Below are 20,590 nucleotides of genomic sequence, written 5' to 3'. Positions count from 1 at the left end.
CATATTGAAACCAACATAAACAGCTACCAATATTAAATAAATTATATATAGTACTGAACAAACAGCTAGCAATATTAGATAATTTACATGCAGTAGTCTTAATCTCTGTTAAATTACACACAAAAGAACAAATAAAAAATATTTGCTTTATTTTTTTATAAACAGCTTCAAAAATATATTCATACGCTGTGTAACAATAGTATAATGCATATTATTGAGCTTGGCAATATGATCACATTTAGAGGTAGCAGAGTATAGCTTAAATGCAATTACAGATCTTTGTCACTTAAGCACTTTTTCATACTTGTCCTAATAAATAATTTTTGAATATGGCTAAATTTGGAAAACTACTTTCAATTATCATCAGGAGGTATTTTCGTTTTCATTATTGGCTATGTCTAATGAATTCTCTTTGTTCTGTTTTCCACTTTGCAACTTTTTCTTCTTCTTTTTAGGTTCATCTACAGCTTCTTCTCCTCCTTCATCTTCTTTTTCAAACTGAGACAAATCAAACTGCACTGGATTACCTTAAAAATAAGCAAGGCGATAAATCAATAAGTATCAAAATGGGCAAAATTAACAATTACCACAAGGTAATGTGAATAAACAATCTTGATAATGTAAATTGTTTAGATTAATTGTGAAACAAAATCAGACATCCATCTACAATATCTATAATCTAACTGGAATCAAACCCACACCTCTCCAAAAGTGTGGCAAAATCATTATAAAAAGTGTGCTTAGAGTTTGGGGACTGATTTTGTATCTTAAAATCACAGCCACTGCAACCTGTTTGGTGGCTCATCTAGACATACACATATACTAAAACACCCATATATCTGCAGTTATTTTGAATTTGCACACATTGAACAGGTGTTCTGTGTGTTTTGAAACAGATGGGTTTTACTGCTGCATCAAACTTCATTTCAAATTTGAGAAAAGTTCAAAAGAAGCCAACATCGTGTTAAAAACAACCCTCGAAATAGATACTATACATTTTTTTAGACTTTTTTCAGTGGTCCAAGAAGTTTACTTGTCCACCGAAGATGATCTGCTCTGGCTGCCCTTCATGATCTGATCAGACAGACTCATAACTATCCACAAAGTTGTTAGTGAAACTGGAATTTTATGAGAAATCTTGATAAATGTTAACATGAGATTTGGCAATGCAACACATCTCAGACAAATCTGTAGCTCATTTCCTCACTGATGGTCAGAGAGTGCCAAGTTCTCACACGTTGAGATCTTTGTCAGTGTGCTACTGCTAATTCTCACTCTTTGTTTCTTCTATCATAATTAGTTATGAATCATGGGTGTATGGCTATGACCCAGACACAAAGATCTAGTCATCTCAGTGGCAGATTGAGTTTACTGAGGCCCAAAAATAGCAAGACAATCTTGATCAAATATGAAAACCATGCTTACTGTACCTTTTTTGATTTGCAGGGCACTGTTCATTATAAATTTGTCTCACATGGTGAAATAGTAAATCAGGAATACAGGTGACCCCCACTTAACGCTGATAATTCATTCCGTAAAAACAGAGCGCTAAGTGAATCCACGCTAAGCGAGCGCCGCATTCCCATAAGGTGACATATGTATTTATGAGTTGCGGTCGGTGGTATAGGATATTTCCTAATCAATAATAAACGGTAGTGAAAAGATGCACAAACGTCGGTCAAAATATTTAATATTCAAATATTTTCACATATAAAATATTCTGCATTACATACGTATATAATTATGTGGTAACTACTTACGTATCAAAATTAAACTGAAAATTCGAATTTAAATTGATCTAAATTGATTTAATTTAATTAATGAATTTAATCATGAAAAATGTGTCGTTTTGGGTTGAACTTTGGCCCTCTTCCAAATAAACTAAAAGGGGTATTAATTTTAAATCCCCCGCAACGTTACCACCCTACAATAGTCAACTGATCCTTCACCGCTTTAAAACCTGGCATGTTTTTTTCTTCTTTCAATATGAAACTTCTTTTAGGCATTCGTTTCCACAAAAGTCCTGCTTCATCTATGTTAAAAACTTGTTGAGAAGTATAATACATAATATCCCTCTTCAATAACTTTAACAAGTTCTTTTTTGAAAGTTTCGGCTCCTTCTGCACTTGCGGCTTCTCCCTGGATTTTAAATCTATTCAACCAGCCCTTACTAGTTTTAAATGGTTCCACATTTTTTTTTTTTTTTTTTTTTAGGTGAGTTTTCTTCAGATCATCATATCAGCTAATCTCTCTCTCTCTCTCTCTTTTTTTTTTTTTTTTAATAATATTTAACTTAACTGAATTCTGCATTGGATATTATCTTCAATAAAATTAGTTAAAAGTCTTTCCATTTCAATGCTAATAGCCAGCCTAGCCCTAGTTGCTTGCAGTGGAACAGCTATCTTTCCCACTTCTAAAATTAATTCTTTATTTTTTTTATAATTGTTCTTACAGTTAAACTTGCAAGTCCTAAATTATGGCACACATCCGCTGGTCTTTGACCGGAATCGATTCGCTTCAAAACGTCTGATTTAATTTTCAAATTCAGTCTTTTTCTTACATTTATAGTCTTCGTACCGCGCTCAGACATTGTTGCTTTTTCATTCTTATCGGCCATTATTAACTCTTCGAAAATGTAACTGCGTTGGTTGCATTAATTATGATACAATGTTCAAGTAAACTGTCTGTTTCGCACGATGTCTAATACAGTACTGAGTGATGACTGGACTTCAGATAAATGCATATAACGCAAATATTACAAGCAATATACGTGATCATTTTTTAAAATGTTGATCTCGGAACTACATAACAAGTCACTGTACTGCAGTTATATTACCGTGCGAGAAAATTTCACTGAGCGTGGGAAAATTTCTCAAGTCAGCGTGGGAAACATTTTAATGCTGTTTTGCTATCCATTTTGAAGCTATCCACTCCATCAAATGAAACGATTTCGTTAAATATGCCAAAAATGCAATCTGTAAAAGAGTGTTATAGTGATCTGTGACAGCGTTATAGTCAGATACAGGTTATAATATAAGAACAGCGTTATAGCGAATCAGCGTAATGGGAACCTGCTGTACTACAAAATAGTTCTATAGTAATTACAATATTTTTCAGAGAAAATGGCCAGAAAAGGGGGTGTCAGAGAATTGGAACTTGCATCATAACAGTATCCCGGCACACTTGGCACTTTGTATTCAAGAATTTCTTGCAAAACGCTCCGTCACTGCGGTCCCCCATCTACCATACTCACCCGATTTAGCTCCCTATGAGATATATATATTTTTTGTTTACCAAGCTTAAAGCATCCTTGAAAGGTTACAGATTTGCTTGTTTGTTATTTGGTTTTTAGGAGCATTAGCAACTAAGGCCATATTGCTCCGGGAATATGCGGTGGTCATTCCCTGACCTTTCTGCATCCTCCGTATTTGGTGGTGACGGGCTCGAACCCCGATCTAATCAAGAAGCGTGTGCTACGCACTGCTGCTCCTTCCCACCTGGCTACGGAGGCGCTGTTACAGATTTTCAATGCCTGAGGCAATTATTCAGAATGTGATACAGGATACTATCAGCAATTTCAAAAGAAACATATTAGGAATGCTCCCAAGAAGTTGCAGAAGCACTGGAATTGGTGTATACAGTGTCAAGGAGATCCATCTGAATAGCCAGTGAGCTTCATTTTTCAAATATTTAAGTTCAAGCCGTGAACTTTTTGATCACACCTCATACTGTCACAAGGGACTCATTTTTGTCATCTCAGTGATGCAGTTAATTACTATAATTGTGTACCTCTTCCGTGAATCATACAGGGTGATCCATTTGGGTGTGGATAAAAAGTAAAACATTAGAATGCTTCCATGTTTAGTTTCTGCATATTAAGTTAAATACAACAGAGAGTAGTTAAAAATAAGTATGGCAGTTAAGTTGTGGGGTGGAGAGGGTAAGCTAGGTTGCCTGATAATAGTTTTACAAAACACAACCCAAGCAACCTATGTGAGATGTGCAACCACTTTGGTTGTACACCTCATGTAGGCCCATTGGCTTGTGCTTTGTAAGCATGATTTCAGGCAACCCAGCTCAGAGAGTGGCAAAGTGGCTTTCAAAATGTCACCCTCCCCTTGACTTTATCTGCCTTACTTATTTTTAACTTATGTTTATCTCATGACTTTCTTAAGACCTATAGAAAATACACACTCTAAGGTTGCCATACAGTGTGTGTGTGTGTGTGTGTGTGTGTGTGTGTGTGTGTGTGTGTGTGTGTGTGTGTGTGTGTGTGTGTGCATGCTCACTTATGTTACCTTCCATGACACACACTGTGACAAAAGTTATCTGGACGTAGCATGCTCTCTTCAAGCAGCAAATTTTCTACACTTTTAACATCTGCAGTGTTTATCTCATAACTTATGTTTATCTCATGACTTTCTTAAGACCTATAGAAAATACACACTCTAAGGTTGCCATACAGTGTGTGTGTGTGTGTGTGTGTGTGTGTGTGTGTGTGCATGCTCACTTATGTTACCTTCCATGACACACACTGTGACAAAAGTTATCTGGACGTAGCATGCTCTCTTCAAGCAGCAAATTTTCTACACTTTTAACATCTGCAGTGTGATTTGCTGGAAAGCTGTGGCAGCCTTCGCCTTCAGATCATCAGTGTCCGTGGATCATTCATCATAATGTTCTATGTGACTATGACAAAGAAATAGGGCAGCGTTTTGTTTTCTGAATTTTGTGACCAAACGATGGGTCTTTCACAGACACATAAGTTGTCAGTGAACATTTCATCCAGATATCTGCAAACATCTAATGACTTAGCATTAGATGTTTGCAGATATCTGCATCACGATTAAAGACCACCCAAGGAATTTGTAACCAACTGACTTTTCAGTCAATTTGTCTCTCCCCTTTTTTAACTCCTAAATATAAATTTAAATACAAATAAACGATGATAAAAGATTAGGATTTTGTCTGATAGCAAGGTGACCCAAAAGAAATAAATCACTTCAAGAATAATTTTAAATGTTTATCTTAGTTTACTAACAGTGAAGTATGAAATTTTAGTATTCATCTGTATTTATAGTAATATTTAATGTCATTAAATATTTCTGGCCATTATTATGCTACTTAAAACTATAACCAACAAAAAAAGAAAAAAAAATGTCTGTTAGCCTCTAAAATGTGTAAACTAAGATTTCTTTTAAGCAGGTTTGTAAAAGACATCATGAACATGAGAAATATTAACAACACGTAGTACCTGAGAGATATACAAAGCAGTATAAAATAGTACTAGAAGAATGTATAAACACAAGACTTAGATGTAATTTTTAACTTAATTTTTTTTTTTTTCTTCTAAAAGATCATTAAATATTTCTTTTTCTTCTTTTCGGAATATTATTTAGTGAAGCCATCATTATTAAATTTTGCAAATATAATCTTCCTGCACTATGTTAAAAATGAAATAATCCTCAAAATATGATTTAATTTACTCGATAAGTCAATTACGATAAAATAAACAGTACACACAATTGATCAATTCATAATATAAAAATGACATACTTACATATTGCAGAATCAACAAGTTGCCTATTATATTTTTCTTCACGCTTGAACTTATTCTGAAAATACAAATCGAAGTATGTTCAAGAATTTTAAAATTCTACATGGATATATTTAAAGAGCTGTAGAGAAAACATGTACAGTGATTAAAAAAAAAAAAAAAATTAGTGCCTAGTCTCTTGGATGCTGAAACTTGCAAAACTAAAACATTTCTTGGTAAAAGCACACCTTTGTTCCACTCAACAATCTCACTGCCCTTCTCTGTACTCATTCCAGCAGCTCTACATCCTACCTGAAATGAGGCCTCCAGACCTGTATTCAAGATGCAGCCAGACCACCGCCTTATACCATGGTATAATCACCTCCTCATTCCTGCTAGCAAATTGCTGTACATCACTGACAAAACCCCATGAGTTGTTCTAGCAGCCTGTCTGCACTGCTCAAAGAAATTCATAACCAACTGCAAAATTACTCCAGGTCACTTTGATTTTCCACTACCACTGAGTGTAGTAGCAGACAGTTGGTACATTACTCTGGGATTACTGCTACCCATAAGCAGTACTTTGCACATTTCAATGTTAAACTTCAACAATTGTTGAAGTTAAACGACAACTTATGTTTAACATCAACAATTTCTCTTCCACTTTCCTCTCAGTTATCACAAAATCATTTAGCTCCCTGTTACTATTATTATTACCCATATGGTGCAAGGAAGCCTAAGGCTTATGCTGCAGCAGGCAAAAAAAAAAAAAAAAAATTTGATAATCTTGTGTAAAGAATTCCTCATGTGTGAACGTAGATGCAAAATACTTGTTCAGTTTATCAGCGACCTGAGTAGGACCAACAACAGTTGAACCATCGATATCAAGTGGACCAATCTGATTCATTCCCTTCCTTCTGGAGTTTATACGATAGTAAAGAAGTCTTTGCTGTTTTTCTTAGCATCCTTTGTCAAAGATTTCTCGTAATCTGCCTTCACTTGCATAACCTCCTTTGTGACTCGATTACAGACTAGCTTATGCCTACCATAGGTTTCAGTGTCACTTGATAATTTATATGCATCCCATACATTTTTTTTCACTGCCATGAGTCTCAGTAGTTTATCTGACATCTATTTAGGTGTAAATCTTGAACAGTATTTCTTAGTTGGCGTGAAGTAGCTTCCATGATTAATTCCTTGAATGCTTCCCATTTTAGAATTGGCTGATAGTAACATCACCAGTTGGTTTCACTGTATAGAATTTAAAAATTCTATACAGAGCCCACTGTAGTCACCCTTATGAAAGCAAACAAAAACTCTTCGCTTTACCCTTGATGGTAGTTACATCATTAAGTAAATCCCACATCAACACACTGTGATGACTGCCACTCAGACATTGCCTCTCTAACATGCTGCTATAGAAAACAGTCATCCAATATTTCAGGAAAGCTTTTGACATTGTTGTGCATGGAAGACTACTGTACATATTGGAGCAGAATGGTATTAAGGGTAAGTTGCTACAACAGATAAAAGGATGGTTGAATGGGAGAAGACAGAGGGTGGTAATCAATGGGTGCTAGTCTTCGTGGACTAATGTTATTAGTGGAGTCCCACAGGGTTCGGTGTTGGGTCCACTTTTGTTTTGTATGTTTATCAATGATACTGATGAAGGTATATCAGGCTTAGTGTCGAAGTTTGTAGATGATACAAAGGTTGGCAGGGTTGTTAATGACAGTAATTGCAGTGTGCTACTGCAACAGGATCTAGAAAATTTGGGCAGATGGGCTGAGAAGTGGCAACTGAAGTTTAACATTGACAAATGCAAAGTACTGCATATGGGTAGAAGTAACCCCAGAGAAACGTACCAAGCAGAGAAACATTTCATTTTCTACCACCTTAAGTGTTTCATGTAGTGGTGCTACACTTAAGGTGGTAGAAAATGAAAAAGACCTGGGAGTAATTGTGCAGTCAGATATGAAGTTTTGTCAATGATATACAGGAATTTTGCTAGCAGGGAAAAGGTCTGTATAAGGCAATGGTCAGGCCACGCCTTGAGTATTGCATACAGGTCTGGAGGCCTCATTTTAGGAAGGCTGTAGATTTGCTTGAGTGTGTACAGAGAAGAGCAACAAGATTGGTGAGGGGAATGAAGGGATCCTCTTACCAAGAGAGGCTAAAGTTCTGTAAATTGCAGCGGCTGGAGACTAGGCACCTGCGAGGTGATCTGACTGAGGTGTATAAGGCCTTAAATGAGTAGAGCACGCTGAATTCTGATGGGATTCTTCCACTTGTGCTCCGGGGATATGCGGTGGTCATTCTCTGACCTTTCCGCATCCTCCGTATTTGGTAGGCACGGGCTCAAACGCCGGCCTAATCAAGAAGCGTGTGCTACGCACTGCTGCTCCTGCCCACCTGGCTACGGAGGTGCCTCAGATTATGAACCTAAGGGGACATAAATTCAAAATTGAGGAAAGACATATGTAGAATAGATGTGCGGAAATTTGCCTTTAGCCAGTGGGTGGTTAGTTGCTGGAACAAACTTCCATCTGTCGTTGTGGAAGTTGATAGGTTAAATAAATTTAAGGAGGAACTGGACTAACATTTAGAGGGAATTGTTTTGTAAATTTTTTTTTTTTTGGCTGATACTGCATAAGTTCATACATTTGCTTTCTTGCATCACATGCCACTACTACTACATCTACAAAATCTTGTTAGTAGGTGAGTGACCAACCCACAAGTTCCAGTCAATATCTGGGAAGTTAAATTCCCCCATTATAAGACATTTTGATTTACTGGCCCCCCATTATAAGACATTTTGATTTACTGGCCCACTGTATTTCCCTGTAGAACTGTTTGTTACACTCATCAGAGTCATTAGGACTATAACCTACTCCTACTCTCATTTTTGCTTTCCCAGTGCTTGTCACACCAAACTGACTCAAAATTGCATTGGCCACCCATGTCAGTTGGATGCATTGCCTTAGATTTTGTGTGTTTCTTAACTAAGAACACTGTTAACCTGTCATCAGACCATACTTGCCAAGTATGGTGCGATGACAGGCTACTTTAAGGTTCCCAAATCTTTACCTATACAAAATTGTATATTTAGTCAATAGGCTGAATAAACTAACTTAAACTCATGTCGTATAAGAGTGATTATTCATAGAGAAAACTTGTGTGTTAACTTTGCCTTAATGCTTTTCCCAATATATTTTGCTTCTTTTCATGTAATCTTTAATAAAACTAATGAATTTCTTCATTTATATTGTAATGATGACATTATAAAACAATGAAAAATAGTTTCAGATAAAGCTGGAGATTGTTTGTCAAATGTTTATCTGATCCCTCGTTAGATAAGAAAAAAACCCGAAACCAAGTATGCAACTTGTTCGTGAAGCACATGAAGATGAGACTCAAAATATGGTTTGACTGTAGACACTTTCAATGGGTTCAAACTTCAATGGACACTGAAGGAATTTTTAAAGGCAATGGCCAGAATATCAAAACATGCAATTGGAAATCACATTTCAGTATTAATACTACAGTATTAATTACAACTTTGGATTGTCTATTTTATTAAATTATAATGTTGAATTTCAAAACAATTGGTGAAAGAATTCTCCCCCCCCCCCACCTCTTGAAAGTTTTGTATAAATAAAGATACAAGGTGTGTGTGTGTGTGAGAGAGAGAGAAAAATTTAATACTACAGTACTTTGGATAAATAATTTTGTCTATTTACATGTGGCTTTACTTTCTGTTGTATTTATTAGTCTTTATATGCACATGAAATTTTATATTAAGTATAATTTTTAGATTATTGCATAGTATGAGATTTATGTGAGATTACATGAACTATTCAGTTGCATTACAGGTAGATTAAGTCTGTGTGGTGCCGACTAATGCTAGGTGTGCCTAAAAGTGCAGTTTAGTAGCAATGTATTTGCCTATGTTTATTCTAAAACTAAAAATAATACTAATAACTAAAATTAATGTTAATACTAATTTATCATTACAAATTCATTCATCCATGTGGGCATTCTTCTACTATTCCTCAGGTGCTCCGAGTGGAGAAATAACCAAACAATATGAATGGCTCATACATACCAGTTTCTGTTGTCTTAATAACTTTTACTAATTACAATACATTTTAATGCTCTTTTAGTAGTACCATTCTTTTTTTTTTTTTTATTTATCATTAGAGGGTATAATAATAATATAAAACTGGAAATGGAGCCCAAATTCTTGGAGTACTTATAAACCAATACTTATAATTACTAAACTAAGACCGATGAATGCTATACTTGCAATAGTAGGCAAGAAAAGATAGCATTCATAATTTCCACCAAGTATATATTATTATTAGCCATATGTGGTGTAAGGAAGCCTGAGGCTTATACTGCACCAACCAAAAAAATAAAATTTCTGATTTACCGAGAGAGAGAGAGAGAGAGAGAGAGAGATGGGTTACAGTTACTGACCAATTGTGATTAAAATACTACTAATTAAATATGAAAAATTACTACTAATTAAATGCAAAAAAAATTAAGTTAAAAAAAAAAACAACTGCTATTTACTGGCCAAGAACTGGCACAACCTTCCTACAGCGTAACAGCCAACGAAAGTTCAGCAACATAAACCCCTATAATACATATATACATCCTTCCAACCAAATGAAATTTCAACTTATAATGAACAGAGGAAAGCAATTATTGATGTGTCAGATGTGGATATTTATTATGGCCTATTAGTATAAATAATATAGCACATTAGAAATTTTGGATAAATAATGTGCCTATGTTTTTTTTTAAATATATATGTAGAGGTGCCAAGGATAACTAAATTATTTTTTATGTTTAATCCAAAACATGATAAAATTTTAATGTGAGGTGTGGCAATAAAGTTTCCAAACTGGTGCTGTTGCAGTCAATTCAAAGAGTTTGAAAGTAAACAGAAGTAGTATGTTGTAATTCAAACTTCCTCCAACAGATGGTAATACACAGATTTCTGAGTAGGCTGACATATTGCAAGTAACAACCAGTTTCATTAGTAGCTTTAACATTCCATGTCACAATTTTGCAGCGGAGCAAGGGAATGAATATCAAATTTTGCTTTAAACTGGAAAAATCTGCAACAGAAATGTATGAAATGTTAAAAACTGTTTATGGTGATGAAACGTTAAGTCATACCAGTGTGTTTAAATAGTATAAGTGGTTTAAAGATAGACGATGTTTGCAATTTCAAAAGATGGACATCCATCAATCTCTTGAAATGAAGACAGAGTTGCTTGTTTGTTATTTGGTTTTTAGGAGCATTAGCAACTAAGGCAATATTGCTCCAGGGATATGCGGTGGTCATTCCCTGACGTTTCCACATCCTCCGTATTTGGTGGTCACGGGCTCGAACCCCGGTCTAATCAAGAAGCGTGTGCTACACACTGCTGCTCCTGCCCACCTGGCTATGGAAGCACCGAACAGAGTTGCAAAAGTTCATATAATTGTGGCAAGAGATTGTTGTTTGACCCTCAAAATGATAGCTGATGACTTGGATGTGGCTAAGGAGGCAATTTGTCAAATCCTGCATGAAGATTTAGGGAAAAGGAAAGTCTGTGCAAAATTTGTGCTGACAGCCTTAGGGGATGAGCAGAAGCAACAAAGAGCATTGTCATGTGAAAAATTCATCCAGACAATCCTAATTTCCCTGACTGTATTGTCACTGGAGATGTGTTGGGTGTTCCAGTATAACCCAAAGACAAAACATCAGAGCATCAGTGAACTTTCAAAATCATCATCACCACGGCCCAAAAAAGGTTTGTTTAAAGAAGCCCAGGATCAAGATGATGCTCATCATGTTTTTCAGTGTATTTCACAAGGAATTTGTACCTGAAGGGGAGAGAGCCAATACTGTATGCTACATACACGTGCTTCAAAGACTAGTGAAGCACATTTCCCAAGTGAGACTGCAATTTTGAGAGAAAGGCTGCTGATTCTTGATGAATGACAATTTCCCCACCCATTCTGCACTTGTTGCGAAGACATTATTGATGAAACATGGCATTGTATAGATCACCCATCCACCCTACTCCCCCAATCTACTACCAACAGACTTCTTCCTCTTTCCCAAGGTCAAATCTACCCTCAAAGGAAAAGAGTCAACTTTGCTGACTCTTTTCAGAAACTTTTAGAACAGTATAATAAGTGCATTCAGGTAGTGATTACTTTTAATAAAAATAAAAGCATTTTTGAGCTCCTTCACTTTGTGTTCTTTTCCTTGCAGCAAACTTTATTGGCACACCTTGTGTGTGTGTGTGTGTGTGTGTGTGTGTGTGTGTGTGTGTGTGTGTGTGTGTGTGTGTGTGTGTGTTTATAGATTAAAGAAACATTAATGGAGAAAATGGCTGAGTGCAAATAAACCCATGAATTAATTCGGGAAAGGGAAGGTTTTGGGTTCCAATCCAAGGCTGCTGTTATCTCCTTTAACAATAAATTTATATTGATATAGATTATATTAAAAGTAAAACTGTTATTAGGACAACAAAAAATGGTATGTATGAGCCATTCATATCATTTGGTTTTTTTTTATGAAAACCTCAAACACGAAAGGTATCAAAACCTATAGTACTTAGTACCGTGCATGGGTTGAAGGAGAAGTATGGGGGGGGGGGGGATGCCGGTTGTTGTTGTTGTTGTTATTTGGTTTTTAGGAGCATTAGCAACTAAGGCCATATTGCTCCGCGAATATGCGGTGGTCATTCCTGACCTTTCCGCATCCTTCGTATTTGGTGGTGACGGGCTCGAACCCCGGTCTAATCAAGAAGCGTGTGCTACGCACTGCTGCTCCTTCCCACCTGGCTACGGAGGCGCCTGGGGATGCCGGAAACTTTGCTCTAGAGACTAAACATGGGTTTCACCACTTCAAGCCTCCAATAAGCAAAGTGGTGGTTATTTCTCTGTTCAAAGCCCATAAAGCCAAGGAGTAGTGGAGGAATGTCCATGTGGATGAATGGATTGATATTGATTAGTGTTAACATTTGTTTTAGTTTTTAGTATTAGATTTTTTTTTTCTTCATTTTTTCATCTTTAACACATTTTTCATGTTTAAATTTAAAAGTTGCCTTGGGCATCATGTTATAGAACACTCCAGCTGTATCTCCACGTTCTCTATAATCTTTCTTACATTTTACTCAAACATTTTTTACAATCTCTGATAGAGCTTCTCCACTGACTATTGCATAAACAATGCCATGCGGATTTTTAAAATGATCAAGTCATCCACTGTTACATGTAATTCTCGTGCCCTAATTATTGTGAAAATTTTTCTGCCTGTCCTTTAAAATGGGGACGCTGATAGGAAAACCAGCATTACTCTGCACCTTCAATAATTCCAGCAAAGCTTGATCAACATCACCCAAGCCACATCTCCTCATTCTGTTGTTTGTAGTGAGGTTGTTTTCTAGTTGTTTTCCATAAAGCTGAAACTGTAGTTGATGACAAATTTTTTGCACACTTCAACATTTATTTTTTACTATGTTCTTACTCTCAAATGATCTCAACTTTTTGTGACGAGACAGACACTTCTTTTTATTTATAGACATGTTGCTTGAAGGAAAAAATCTCCACTCCTTCTGTCACAGCAAAACTTACCAATTTTTTTCACCAATGCCACAATTTTTTTGATAAAATCTGAATACAGTATCATATGTTGCCACCAAATGCCATGGAAAGCTCAGTTCCCATTAAGTGCTCAATGGATCCAGTGGCATTTGTTGTTCCTGAAACTGTTGAAAAGGATGTAACCTGCTGTTTACAAAAATTGAATCACAGCTAACAAATATGGTAACTAGTTCCATTCTCAGAGATAAAATGTTTACTTCTGCATATTTATTGTGTGCAATTAACATATCATTGCTTTTTTTTTTTTTTTTTTCAACTTTTTACTGCATCTATAAATGAAGAAGATAGAGAGAAACTGAATATTTCTAGTAATTACCCCTCAGATAAGTCCTATTGTTTATGAAAATTTAATGGTCTAAATGGAAGGAATATACTGCAGGAAATATACTTTACTTGAAGACGGCATTAGCTCACTACAGCCAAGATCTCATTATAACCAAGTTCAGCTTTATCTTTTTATCCCAGTACAATTAGAAGATACCTGGAAGCTATTAATCCTATATATATTCTAAGTTCATCTTAGCTTTAGTTCTGCCAGATTTATGCCTAGTTTTCTTATACGAAATACCTACGATTCTAGATTGCAAATCATATGGTAACTTCCACCTGGAAAATAAGTGGGCTTACCTTGAGGCACTGTCGACTGTGGTTGGGAAATACACTTGACATGAGGCTAAAATCAGTACCAACAGCATTCAACACTTTATAAAATTTGATAGTCTCTAAAAGAAAAATTAAAACAGATATAAAAAAGTAATATACAGGTCTTAATTAAGCAGGGAAGAGAAATCAGAATTTAAGTTTTTTTTTTTTTATAAAAATAATAATAGTATAATTATATAATTAAGAAATGACGGTTTTTCCCCCCCTTCTAAAGAACATTACAAGATTATAGTAGATAAACATTTGGCAAGATGGATTATTTAGCATAAGTTAATCTTTCAATTATTAAACTTTTGAAAGTATTGGTATTGCAAAGACAAAACGATGCAAGAAAGCAAAGCTAATGTAGCAAATACCATAAAAAATAATAAATTAATTAAAAAACTCTGTCAAGTTTTATATTTCCTTCTTTTTTCAAATAGTATTAGTGGTGGCATAAGATGCAAAGAAGCGTGCATATAGAGCATCATTAAAAAAAAATAAATTGTCTAATCCTTTCTTAAATTTATTATTATTAGTAGTAGTAGCAGCATATGATGCAAGAAAACAAGCTTATAAAGCATTGGCAAAAAAAAATCTCCCACATCACCTGCCCAATAATTTGGCTAGTTCGTCCTTGAATTTATTCACTGTCCACTTCCACAGCAACAGGTGGAAGTTTGTTCCAACAATCAACCACCTGCCTTAACTTGAATTTATGCTCCCTCATGTGTAGTCTGAGCAAGAGGAAGAATGCCATTAACACTGAGCTTACTGAATCCATTCTAGGCTTTAAACACCTCAATCAGATCTCCACGCAGGTGCACAGTCTCTGTATGCTGCAATTTGCAGAACTTAATCCTTTCTTGGTAAGAGCACCTCTTTGTTCCCCTCACCAATCTCATTGCCCTTCTCTATATCTGTTCCAGCAGTTCTACACCCTTCCTAAAATGAGGCCTCCAAATATGTATGCAGGCCATGTTACCCATATGCAAAATACTGCATATGGATAGCTGTTATTTTTTTTGGTTTTTTTTAGGAGCATTAGCAACTAAGGCCATATTGCTCCGGGATATGCGGTGGTCATTCCCTGACCTTTCCGCATCCTCGTATTTGGTGGTGACGGGCTCGAACCCCGGTCTAATCAAGAAGCGTGTGCTATGCAGTGTTGCTGCTGCTCCTTCCCACCTGGCTACGGAGGCACCTCATATGGATAGCAGTAATACCAGAATAACATACCAACTGTGTTGTACTACACTCAGGATTATGGAAAATGAAAGAGACCTAGGGGTAATTGTGCATATTGCCCTTAGATCTTATCTGAAGTTCTCCGATTCCTCAGAGAACTTCAGATAACAGGCGCTAATAATGATGGCTAAGGGTGTGCTTACCTCCTTTGCTGCATCCTTTAATATAACTGGATTGATTCCATCCACCCCAGGCGTTTTTTTTATATTATGCTTCAACAATTTCTCTTTCACTTTCCTCTCAGTTATCACAAAATCATTTAGCTTCCTGTTAGATTTTGATGAACTTCTGGCATTCCCCTCCTTATTCAAACTATCCATTTCTGCAGCACCAGATGGAAGTTTGTTCCATCAATCATTCTGGTTGAAAGCCAATTTCAGCACATCTATCCTGCATCCTTCCTTGGTATGCTATTGTATGTTTTGTTATTCTAGGATTACTGCTACCCATATACATCCAGTTACTTTGCAATTATCAATATTAAACCTAGACTTCCAGTTCTCAGTCTATCTGAGTAACTTTTCTAGGCCTTCTACCATACCCTGATTTCTATCATTAACCACCTTGCCAACCTCTGTATCATCTGCAAACCAGATATCAAGCTTGATATACCCTCATCAATATTGTTAATAAATATTGTAAACAGTAAACGGTTTAGCATTGAACTGTGAGGAACTCCAGGAAGGTTGACTGGCAGGAGAAAGTAATGCCACACAGCAGCCTAGGGTTTCTTCCTAAGAATTCTCTGGAAAAAATCAAACTTTAAAATTCCCAATTCTCGGGAAAAGCAAAAACATTTCTTGAGAAATTGGGATTTTTTTGATTTTTGTAATATACAGACTGCTAGGTAGTTTATTTTAAAGCGATTAATTTTTATTTAAATATAGTTGCAAATAACTATTTCATTTTCTTTATCTAATTTTGCAATCTATATTCTTGTCCAATCAGAAAAATACTGCGCTTTCACCACAAGAACAGCGATAGTTCCAGGGTAAAATAATTGTCTATTCTCTAAGTTCGTCATAATTCCAGACCCTTCTATGTGGGTCAGTGCATGTGCAGCATGAAGTCACAGTTAAGTGTTAACTGTGACTAAATTGCTTTATAGGAATTAAAGCTCTCTTATCTGTGGAAGAGATGGATATCCAAAAAGAGCCGAAGATATATTAAACTGCTTAAAACCAGTGTGACTCGCAGTTGAAGTATTAAGTAATCATTACTAAAATCTACTAACAAGTGAAGGAATTTTTAGATTCCTCTTTTGTAATTTGGAAAAACAAAATTCTATTTTAAGAAATAAGCTTTTAAAGGAAATTAAACAGCAGCTTTTTAAATATAGAGATAGAGTCTTAGTGTCCCTTATTAGATATTTAAGCAATCCAAATAAATTAAATGATATTAATTCAATAGAAGAGTCAAACAGAAAATAATACAAACAAAGAAATGGAAAATTTGGAACCCGGGGAATTAGAAGCAGACCTAAAAACAGAGTTAGCAAGAGATATATCCATTTCAACACCAGAGCCAATCCAATCAAATAAGGTGTTTTCATCATTAAGAAGCTAGATGAATTTATATGAAGAGACATGTACACTGACCAAATCTAAAAAGAAAAGAAAATTTTATTTTATGCTAACAATTAGACTTACTTCACCCAAAATAAAATAAATTTTTCTACCTCATGCTTATTTGTAACTAAGCAAAGATGCAGGCTTTCCAACCAAGCAATTAATACACTGTTTTTTTAAAATTTCATTTTAACAATAATTGTAAATAGTAAATAAGTAGTAGCCATTATCAATCCACTGCAGAATGGAAGCCTCCTCAACAATTTATTGAGGGAAATAGACCATAATCTGCCACTCTGGTCCAGTGCGGGTTGGCAGATAGACCGTATTTAGCAGTCAGAGGCTTGAATCCCAGTCTACTCAAATAGCGTGTGCTTATTGCTGTTGCTGTTATTATTAGGAGCATTAGCAAACTAAGGCCATATTGCTCCGGGATATGCGGTCGGCATTCCCTGACCTTTCCGCATCTTCCGTATTTGGTGGTGACGGGCTCGAAGTGCTTATTGCACTTGCGCTCCTGACCACTCAAGCTATGGAGGCCGTTAATTGTAAATGTTAAATGCTAATATTAGTTTTCCTTATTATTTGTCTTGTTTCAGTATTAGTGTTTACTTAAGGTTTCTTTTATACTAATCTCAAACTCAATGTTTTTGAATAAATGTATAGAATAATGTTGCCTATCTGTATGCTGTAACAATATAATAAAATTTTCTGTTTACATTCATCAAACTATGGGTTGTATTTTTTAATATCTAATTCTCATTAAATTTCAGTATTTTACTTATACACCACAATGTACAGTTCATTATTATAATATTTTATGACTAGAATAAGGGCAAAAATTCCTATCAAAGAGATAGCAAATATTTAATCAATAAAATAAAATTTTCGGAAATTCTCAAGAACTGCAATTTCCTGTTCCTGGAAGATTAAAAAATGTCGGGAATTTGGAAACCCTACAGCAGCCTTTCATGTGAAATATTATCAAAACCTTTACTGAAAATCTAATAAATGAGTCAAAACTATTTTTTGTATCCAGCTCCTTTGTTAGCACATCACACTAGCTAATTACACTGGTCAGACAAGATCTCCATGTAACAAATTTGTGCTGCAATTGTTGTACAACTGTATTCCTCCCAAGGTGATGATTCTGTATTACTTCTTTAACCATTGACCTATTATTTTCCCTGGAGCAGAAGTCAAGCTTACAGGTCTGTAATTACTCACTTTGCCCTATGATTAGGGGGCATGTGCACATTTTCAATCTGTATGGGCCTCCCCAAATTCAAGGATGCTCATATAATAGTGGATAAGTTTTTGCTTATCTCTCTTTTGCTGCTTCTTTTAATATAATTGGAAAGATTCTCTTAACACTAGGTATCTTATTTACTTTTAACTTCAGAAATTTCTGATTCCACTTACCTCTCAGTGATATAACAAAATAGTAATATCAATAATATAACACAATCATTCAGCTCCCAGTTATAACTTGGTATATTCATCTCTAAAATATTTATCTAAATACCTCTTTAAATTTACATAAGCTCTCTGATTCTGCTTGGTGATACTCTTTTGACTAAGCCAAATTTTCTTATATCTAATCTGCAGTTATCTTTCCTTAGTTTGAATCTATATATCCTCGTTAAAGCCTTAAACAGCTCAATGTAAACCCAATGCAGAGGCCTAGTTTCAAAAAACTCTGCAGCTTACAAACTGGAATCTCTTCCTGTATGAATATCTCTTTTTTAACATCCAAATTAGCCTTGTTGACCTCCTTTCAAGCATATTCACATCTTCCCTGAAAATGCCTCCAGACCTGCACATAAATCAAAAAATGATCTGTTCACTGATTTGTACAGCAGAATAATTACCTCTACTAGCAAAATTATTACAACAGTTTCACTACACTTTAGACTTTAAAATTCACAGTTCTCTTTCATCTTCCTGTTAAGTGTGGCCCTCTCCCCCCAGTTGATAATATAACTTGGAATCACCATAGCCGAGTAGTCAGGAGCAGGAGTGCAGTAGCGCACACTCTGAGTAGACCAGGGTTCAAGCTCCTGATAGCTAAATATGGTCAATCTGCCAACCCACAATGAACCAGTGTGGGTTGGCAGCTCATGGTCCACTTCCCTCAATATGAACTGTTGAGGAGGCTTCGCTTCCATCCTACAGTGGATTGATAACGACTGCAGGTTACCTTTTCTTTTACCACTGAGCCAGATATAAAAGCTTGCATTTACTAAATTGCCACTGTTTTATACCAACTTTATAACTTGTCTGTCTTGTTGAAGCATCAGTCTCAGGTTCTCATTAACAACTGTGTCAATATCGTCAGCAAATTCTGACATTAAAGTTGTAATACCATCATCAATATCAGTAATTAAAATTAAAAACAATGAGGTCCTAGCACAGATCCCTAAGGAATCCACTCATAACACTGCTCCATTTGATACACTTCCACTTATAACCATTCTTTTTCTTCTACCAGTTATTTACCATTATCCAATGTCAAACTTCAGCTACGTCGAAAGACTTTCAAAAATTAAAGTAAATTATTTCTTATCCTCGCATACAATTTTTTTGTGACTGCTTCGTAAATTTTTTACTACACTGGAAGACACAATTTTTTTCCTTTAACAAAACCATGTTGTGACTTATAATATTGTGACTATTGAGAGAGCTCTGTGCCATGTCTATAATCTTCTAAAGGATGTATAAGGGGGAAGAAAATAGACTCATATGGTGTACATAATGCACTATTTGGTTTTTTGGGATAAAAGAAAAGAATAATTTAAAATGGTGTATTTTATTACGCTTGATAATAAGAAAAAATGCCATTTTTATAAGGTCTTAATATCCAAAAAAATTTTCTTCTAACTTTCTCTCTGCCAATGCACAGCAACATGAAGTGAATGATACTGAAGCCAAAGCTTAGTATCCTCCAGTTAGTTATTTACCAGCGCTGCATTACAAGACCTACAAACCTACTTTGCAGATACTGGATTACTACTCAATGCCCAAAAAACTTCTCAAATGGCCTTCACAAACAAGAAGATACAGAATAACATCTAAATCCTCATTAATGACGGCCTAAAAAGTTCCCATCCAGACCATGGTTTAATCAAGGATGACACTCGTACCTTTCAGAATCATTTTTCAAGCTCCAGAACAAAGACTTATACATGTGACTTATACTGCCATGCGAGTAATAAAGCAAGATCTTACTGGAATAAGAAATCCCTAACAGGTCTCACAATAGGGTCTAAAATATCTTGTTCCTTTCCCCTCATATATTTCTCCAATTGGTCATCTTCTCCTGAATCATACTACAAAAATATTCTTAGCCTAGAGTACAGGTTACTCCACTGGCTTAACAGAATGGGTGGGTGGAAATCCTTTTACTTTATCAAGGAAAATTCTTTTATCAAACTTAAATGTCATTCCCTAAATGTTTGATTCCCCCAATGTCAATAATCTTGAAGTCTGGTAGAGGCATAAACAGACAGTTGTGATCTGAGGTGCCTAAAGGACCACTCACTTCAACCGTGTACTTAGAAGGGTTGTTTGTGAGAAAAAGGTTGGTTGGTTGGTTCTTGGGTTTTATTGGCGCATTAGCAACTAAGGCTATAATGCACCACAACCAGGTGGCGAGAAAAAGATCAAGCGTGTTGGCTGTATGGTTAGGATGGTCTGGTATTCTTGTAGATAAATGAACAATCTGTGCAAGGTCATTAGTAATTGCAAAAGACTCAGCATCTCGACCAACTGGGTCGGTGTGACTAGAAAATGGAAGCCAGCTGGAATTATGAACATTAAAATCACCAAGGAAAATTACCTGACTGTTAGGAGAGTTGGACTGGAGAAAGTAAAGCTGCAAAGAGAGGAAGTCAAAGAGCTCCAAGTGATTAGTGGAGTTGGAAGA

General features: G+C 35.7%; 1 protein-coding gene across 1 annotated transcript in view; it reads right to left on the bottom strand.

The window, feature by feature from the left end:
* Positions 1-315: 315 nt before the first annotated feature.
* The window catches only part of LOC150082213 (uncharacterized), a 79,027-nt gene continuing 58,752 nt past the window's right edge, over positions 316-20,590 (bottom strand). The window contains exons 7-9 of the mRNA XM_090380452.1: positions 13,835-13,929; positions 5,561-5,615; positions 316-527 (exon numbers count right to left, since the gene is read on the bottom strand). Coding sequence (XP_090236578.1) covers positions 364-527; positions 5,561-5,615; positions 13,835-13,929 — 314 coding nt within the window. The 3' untranslated portion in view covers positions 316-363. The remainder of the gene's footprint in view (positions 528-5,560; positions 5,616-13,834; positions 13,930-20,590) is intronic.

Source organism: Mastigoproctus giganteus, chromosome 8, assembly GCF_048544385.1.
Source record: "Mastigoproctus giganteus isolate SK-2022 chromosome 8, ASM4854438v1, whole genome shotgun sequence".
In the NCBI taxonomy this organism is placed as follows: domain Eukaryota; kingdom Metazoa; phylum Arthropoda; class Arachnida; order Uropygi; family Thelyphonidae; genus Mastigoproctus; species Mastigoproctus giganteus.
Note: the sequence above shows the minus strand (reverse complement) of the source record. Positions and strands in the feature narration are given on the sequence as shown.